The sequence below is a fragment of the Penaeus chinensis genome, chromosome 38 (genome assembly GCF_019202785.1).
Source record: "Penaeus chinensis breed Huanghai No. 1 chromosome 38, ASM1920278v2, whole genome shotgun sequence".
Lineage (NCBI taxonomy): Eukaryota > Metazoa > Arthropoda > Malacostraca > Decapoda > Penaeidae > Penaeus > Penaeus chinensis.
In genome coordinates, this window is record NC_061856.1 from 28,668,745 (window position 1) to 28,676,244 (window position 7,500).

A 7,500-nucleotide genomic window follows, 5' to 3' on the forward strand; every position below is an offset into this window, starting at 1 on the left:
ATTTGTTGCAACCTTCCATTCTGAATAAATGCATATTACTTTGTAGAAAAGAAGTTGGTTATTTTCTCAAACTGGCCACACCCCCTTTCCTCTTGCTCAGATAGAGTTGAGCTTATACACAAGCCTAGTGAATATAACCCCATGTAAACTTGACATCCAACTTCAAAATACAAAAACTGAAATTAAATGAAGCCAAAGTCGTATCAAAACTCTTATTGTAACATGAACTGTGACTTCTGCATAAAAAAATGTGAAATAAAATATACCAAAAAAAAAAACACAAATTAATACATTCAAACAAACAAATAAAACTAAGAACAATAATTACATAGAAAAAAAAAACATACAAATAAACACCATTGTACTGTAAAGCAGTTTCGATTAATTCTTTTTTCCCCAATTCTAACTAAATGACATTAATTTCTCATGCCAAAAGACATGACTTGATACATAATCAAGGAGATTAATAATTCCTACTTCTTTGATGTATAGATTCCCAGAATAGAAAAGAATTACTTTGCAAGCTATCTACTATCCAAGAATGACAGGTCTTTTTACAAGCAATTCACACAGAAAAACAAAAAAAAAGGAAGAATGCCTCTAACTGAGTATGAAATTACCAGAAATAGGCCTATAGAACAAATATACACTGAAAATTTATCTGAGGCAAAAATATATGCCAAAAAGGTAGGCCTATAAACAATAACAAGCCAAGGCATTCCACCCTTTAACTTCTGAAAGGTTTGTGTTAAGGATCTACTAAAGCGGCCAGTTAACGGTGATATTTCTATTTATGTCTTAAAACCAACTGGGGTTGTTAATGCCATTACATCTCGAAGCATTTTTGAAACCTTTTTTTTTTCATATTTCCGACCGGTGAATAGGCCTACCCAAACTTCATCTGTTTATTCATCATCTGTAAGTTAATATCAACCCCCTCACTACAAACGAGAGGATGATATGCCTTAATGCGTGATAAACTCCCAAAAACTTTCTCTTCCTCCCCCAAAAAATAATAATAAACTTTTTTTTTGAAGAGTCCCCCCAACCCCCCGAAAAAACGGGTCTCCATGGTTACTAAATCATAGAATTCCCCAATCCCAAAGCACATCAAAGCCACCTAACATTCTCGCCAAATTAGAACATGTTTTACAACGTCTCTCTCGGCTTTACTCACGAGCTTTGAAGCATTTGCGTGTTGAGGTCATGTCACCATTCCTTAAGGGAAGCCATATTGAATCCAGGAATTACTACGGAGGCATAGCTGGCTTGCTTGAATGACTTGCGGTGGATTCGCACTATATCATCTTTTTGTAGTTGTTTGGTCTTAAACGCTGGTCGATTTGGGAAGGATTGCATTAATATTTAATTAATAGTGGTCTTATTTCTCAATTTCTATGATCCACTTTCTGTCCATTTTGCTTTGGGGATGGTGTGTATAAAAGTGAAGGGATGTGATGTTTCTTATGTTGGAGAAGGAGTGGAAATTTATCTTTTGGTGTCATGCTTTTTTATTTTACGTAAATAGATAATTAAGATTCATTGAAGTTCAGGGTGATGTGATATAGTGAAATTTGCATATATTTACAATTATGCATAAAATTGATTTTTTTATACTCACACATCATTGTATATACCATATAATCGAAAGTTTATAAAATAATGCCGCTTATGATAATTAAAACAATATAAAGCAACGATCTGACAAAGAGAAACTAAGAAAAAAGGCAATTAAAGTCACACCCCCTTTCTCTCATCGCAGCTGGACTTTCATTTGTTCAAGTGTTATGGAAATCATCAAAACAAATATCTCAGTGTATATCATGAAAAGCTATTGTAAGATAAAAACGACCAGCAAAATAGAGAAAAGCTTCCAGAGTAAAACAAATATATATAAACATCTCATTAACTATAACAAAAAACAAACTTTCCCTGCCGACTAGCGCATCTAACCCTTCACTTGTTCCGTTGTTATGAAAATTGTCACCGTAATTATAATACAAATCAAAATTAATTACCAAATATAACTGACCAATAAACATGGTAACTTACAAAGAGCAAAATACAGATCATAAACAGCAGTGGTAAAGCAACAGCCCGCTTTCTTTCTCGGGCCTGCGCATCTCCACCTTCACTTGTTCCAATGTTTTGAAAATGATTTAAAAATGGCAGCAACTCTCCTCGACCTCCTTCTCCAAGGGGAAATTAATCCTCGTGACCTTATCCTGTGGCTAGATGGAGCACCTTTGGTGAGATGAGGAGATATTATATTATGTTTTGGTTGGCGTTTTATTGTTTTTATGATTATTCGGTGTTGTAATGAAGGAGAAAAGGTGAGATTCAAGTGACGTTTTCCGGGCGATTGGAAGTTTCTCTGCTCTTTTTTGTATCAGTGTTCTCGTAATTTACCAAGACTTTCTTAACTTTCAGTAAAACAAATGATTGTCTTTGGATATAATATCTATGTGTCACTGTTGTTTATCAATGTCTGGTTCTGTGATGTATGTATTATCGTTCTGGACTTCAGTATGTTCATTTTCATTTAACCTTCATATTGGTGCAAATTTCTTTTGTGGAGGTGGATTAATCGAATTGATATTCATGAATAATGCATAAATGTCTATCTTGTTGTAGTTATAGGTCTTTGTAATTTATAATTATCATTTTCATCACGAAATGGGTCACGGGAAGTGTAGCCTTCCATTTGACCCAGATGTCAAACTTCTATGGGAGTTTTGCTGTAGGTAGTTATCAGAAATAGGTGTATTTGAAAGTAGATTTGGTAAATTTGGAAATGACACTTAAAACCAAATTTTAGGTGTAATGTATGATTTCCTGAAAGCTCTAGTTGTGATTTAAAAAAACCTAGCACTCATTTCCTTTCAAAGGAAGCACAGCTATGATATCAGCCCCGGTAGCTGGGGAGGACATGATAAGTAAAAGGAAAGCTGTGGGGTAAAAGCAGAGGATTGTTGTAAATTTTTCAGTAATAAGGTGTATGCAAAGCACATTCATTATAAATGGGGGACTTTGCCCTTAACCCCCTGCCTGCTCTGCAAAGTTTTTGCCAGGCAAATCTCATACTGATAATTTCTTATTTTAACCTATAAATTTGCAGTGGCCAGCCTGCAAGTCTTTGTTGTCCATTATCTGTTGCTCTTTTTCCTTGTTCCCATGATATTATGCATGTTAAAGGCAAAGCAGCCTTTAACAACCTTATACACAGCTAAGTTATGACAGAACTGATTTAAATTTCAATTGACTTCCCTTAAGTCCAGTTTGTACCATCAGGTGATTATCTATTTCAAATCTATTTCTTCTAAAAGGCTGGTTACTAGTGTCTACATCCAAGTAAAATTCCTATAGGCTCATTTGATTTTCTACTCTTACATCACCTGTTCAATTCTGTTTTGTTTTTCCTCGATTTCATATTATTTTTTCTTGCTACTGGAAGAGTACAGTGTCATGTTTTACATCCTCTCTACTACCCTTATTATTAGTTTGCAGAAGAAATGCTGTAGAAGAATATGTCTTAAAATGTTATGTTCAATATGATGGCAAGGTCAAATTTTTAATTTTTGATGTTAGGTGTCAATTCCAGTAATACTGTAGATTTGAATAAGGCATATTGGCAGACAATTTAAGATTACAATTCTATACAAGTTAGTCTGCATTCAGATATTTAAAGGAATGATACATCTATAGTAACTGGAACAAAATCATGGTCAACATGCCAATTAAGAGTAATTCTCTACAGTACAGACACACTCATCAGAGATTGAGTTCCCAACTCCACGTCACAAACTTTAATCATCAATATAAACTCACTCATTAAATATACACTGTCTATGGAAATACAGCAATCTTTGTGGTAGTTGCATTTAGGGTGAGGTCTATGTATTTATTGGAGATTTAGTGTCTGACACATGCAGTCATGTTTTTAACTTATACCAGTCCAATAAACCTGCCCATGTAGATTCTGGCAAGATGAAGTATATAGATATCCTTGGCAATTTATTGTCAATTAATCCTGGCCAGAATATATGTGATGGAGGTTTATTGGATTTTGCCTGTGTGTTAAAATGCCCATTGTAATTTAGGCCTGTTAGCTAATCATAACCAGTGATTGTATTGATTGGTTAAGCTAGAAGAGATCAATGCATGCTATATTTCAAAGAAAATTATATATTACTTTTCTGTATGGTGTAACCTACACCAAAAAGGTTGATCTAGAGAGAAAGGAATTTTGATAAACAAGCATGTAATGCTACTATAATGGAGGAATTATAAATAGGCTAATTAATAAAGAAAGTCAAATATAGAGGCCAGAAAGATACAATTACTTCACAGTTTAAATATAAAAGTGCTTGAATTAGTCACTCTGAGACTCAGAGATGCCTGACAGAACATAGCACTGAGGAAAGTAGCATAAGTGTTACTATCTGTTGCTTAACAGTTATTTAAATAGTTATATATAATCACCTTTTGTGCTTTCACAAGCATTGGCAACAAGAGTCTTGTTTACATTGTTGTTTTCATTAGGAAAAATTGAAAATTGATAAGGTAGTCTTGCAGAAGAAAATTACATTATCGTCAATTATAGTATGATATGAGAGCTTGTTAACTGCACCAGGTATCAAAAAATGTAGATTAGATCACAAAGAGTTCAGACAATAGGCAGTAGACTAAAATATATGTTTAGGATTTTGTCTCATGAATGAACAGGGGGCAGAGCTCCCCATCTAGGGGTCAGGTGGCGTTTATGGCTAGAACATATTGTTTAACAATCAGGGGGTCTGCCCCTTGGCTAGGGAATGCATAAATACGTTGGAGCTCTAGGAGGTAGATCCCCTTAGTATATGGCAATAAAGTATTGTGTAAAAACTATGGGGTCCAAGGCGTTGGACCCCTGTGGTTAGGCACTTAATTCTGCAGATTTGAATTGATGTTTATGTGTCTGTCTGTCTGTGTCTGCTTCTACTAAGTTTTGTTCTACATGCATTCTATTTTTTTTTTTCTTTTTTTTCTGTAATTCTTATTGTACCTATTAGAATTATTATGTATCTATAGTATATCTATAGGTCTCAAAGGATATTGTATTTTTTTATAAAAAGAAAAAGAAAAAAAAGTAGGTACAATAGTCTTAGACATAATTACCATTTGTTCACTAAAAATGTAATTCAGTTCCAGTTTACAGTTAAAGCTTTGTGATTGAGTGGTAACACTTGATTAGACGCTTGAAATACCAGATTAGTCAGATATTTTAATTGTAGCATTGTACTTTGATAAAAGTATTGGAGTTACAAATAACTAAGATCTGTCACATTATAAGATTAGTTTCATTTTCTGATTTCAAGTGCTTGTATTAGAGAAATCAAAAGCATTATCTGAACTTACCTTTGTAAATGCTTTTTTTTTTTTACATTTCTGCGAGAAGAGGTTAGAATTGTAAGTTGTAACAGTGAGAGGCCTTCAAGTTTACTTCATCCATTGATGCTGAAAGTGCATGTATAAATGTACAGAGTTTTATATTAGATACCAATGAGTCAATTACTAGGCCTACTTAAACCTCATATATGTACCCAATCCTTGAATTTTAAAAAGTGGTTTATTTCATTACTATTATTATTGTTAGTAATGATGCTGATGATAATGATTGTAATAATACTGTTCATAACAATATTGATGGTATTATACTTTTTCTTGAATATTAAAGGAATGCAGTAAACAGCTGAGGTCAGGGAGACCAAATACCTAACTCCCTGATAATAAAGGCAAAATTGTTGTGGACATTGGTTGTATCCAATATTAACAGGTGGATTTACTTGCTTCCTTTTGATTCTGTGTCATGAGGTATAGAAAATTTTATGAAATATTGATAATGAAATCAAAGATATATGATTTTATGTAATATTATGGTAATCATTCTGAATAGGAAAATGTTAAGTGGCCTCTACACTTTGTGATTTGACAGAAGCCACCAAACCTTATACTTAATATTTGACAAGAAAGATCTTGGACTGAATCCTTATTTGCTGATCAATTTTGTGTGTGTGTGTGTGTGTGTGTGTGTGTGTGTGTGTGTGTGTGTGTGTGTGTGTGTGTGTGTGTGTGTTGTTTCTCTCTCTCTGAATGTGGGTGTGTTTGTTTTTTAGTGTGAGAAAGTTTGTTTATGAGAGAGAGAGAGAGAGAGAGAGAGAGAGAGAGAGAGAGAGAAGAGAAGAGAAGAGAAGAGAAGAGAAGAGAAGAGAAGAGAAGAGAAGAGAGGAGAGGAGAGGAGAGGAGAGGAGAGGAGAGGAGAGGAGAGGAGAGGAGAGGAGAGGAGAGGAGAGGAGAGGAGAGGAGAGAGAGAGAGAAAGAAAGAGAGAGAGAGAGAGAGAGAGAGAGAGAGAGAGAGAGAGAGAGAGAGAGAGAGAGAGAAATTGTGAATTAGTGACTGAGTGAGAATTAAAAAAAAAAATCAAAAAAAAAATCTTCCTTGAGTTGCAACGAATGTGTCATATCATTTAACACCTAATTACTAAGTTCCTCATCTTGGCAATCATGTGCAGGGACAGTTGCCTGTTGTGACTTTTTCCTTGTATTCAGGCTCATTTCTAATTCACTCATTTCATTGCTTTCAGAAAGGTGTTTTCGAAGACCTGCAACCGTTACGTGTGGAATTCGTGCCTGTATTTCTGAACTTTCTGCGTGATCAGTCTAGCGGGTAGGTTTTAGTTTTATTGATATAGGTTAAGTTTGTCATATTAATGTCAGATTTCTAGTTCATGTTCTTACTACTATTGTTTTTCTTGTTACTTTTTTTCTTTCTTTCTTTCCTTCTTTCTTTCTGTCTTTCTTTCTTTTCCCATTCATAAATTTTAATGATACTAATGCTGTTTTTTTTCTTTCTACTTATTGCTCTCTTTTCTTTCTTCTTCTTCTCCTTCTCCTTCTCCTTCTTTTTGAACTGCCATAACCTGTTTAACTCTCTGCTAGTGCTTTGCCACAAGGAGTTAATTAGTAGACCTTGTGACCTTAACTGATTTCACCTTTCCTTGAATTTGTGGGAAAAATGTATTTTTTACTAGTGCTATAAATATCAATGGTGTTGTTTTTATTATAAACATTATAATTACTATAATGTTATAAACATCAGTAACAGCAAAATAAGATAACAAAATATTTTTATAAATCAAAGAAAAGGGTAAACGGGCAAGACAGGCAGTGCTTGTAATTGGCTTATTGGTGACTCAGTACAAGTGTAGCCATCTATGTGTAAAAACAATAAAACAAGTAAACTCACAGTGGGCATGGCATGTACGTACAGGTCATGCCCATCAGCATTTGGTTAAGACAGAGAAAAGTTTGGTGGCAGGTCATGGAGAGGTCAAGCTGGAGAGGCCAGGGCAACAGATATTATTTGCTGCTTCTCTTCTTCTCCTTGTTTAGATCTTCTTAATAGTGAAAACATTCTCTGACATCTCATAAAACTTTTGATTTTCTTTCCTTGTTTGGATC

General features: G+C 34.3%; 2 protein-coding genes across 13 annotated transcripts in view; one reads left to right on the forward strand and one right to left on the reverse strand.

The window, feature by feature from the left end:
* The window catches only part of LOC125046265 (roquin-1-like), a 43,517-nt gene extending 42,094 nt beyond the window's left edge, over positions 1-1,423 (reverse strand). For all 12 annotated transcript variants that reach the window (XM_047644072.1, XM_047644074.1, XM_047644079.1 and 9 more), the window contains exon 1: positions 1,178-1,423. The gene's annotated coding sequence lies outside the window, so the exon portion shown is untranslated. The remainder of the gene's footprint in view (positions 1-1,177) is intronic.
* A 579-nt stretch (positions 1,424-2,002) lies between these two features.
* The window catches only part of LOC125046027 (codanin-1-like), a 19,666-nt gene continuing 14,168 nt past the window's right edge, over positions 2,003-7,500 (forward strand). The window contains exons 1-2 of the mRNA XM_047643621.1: positions 2,003-2,249; positions 6,624-6,706. Of these exons, the coding sequence (XP_047499577.1) occupies positions 2,166-2,249; positions 6,624-6,706 (167 nt within the window). The 5' untranslated portion in view covers positions 2,003-2,165. The remainder of the gene's footprint in view (positions 2,250-6,623; positions 6,707-7,500) is intronic.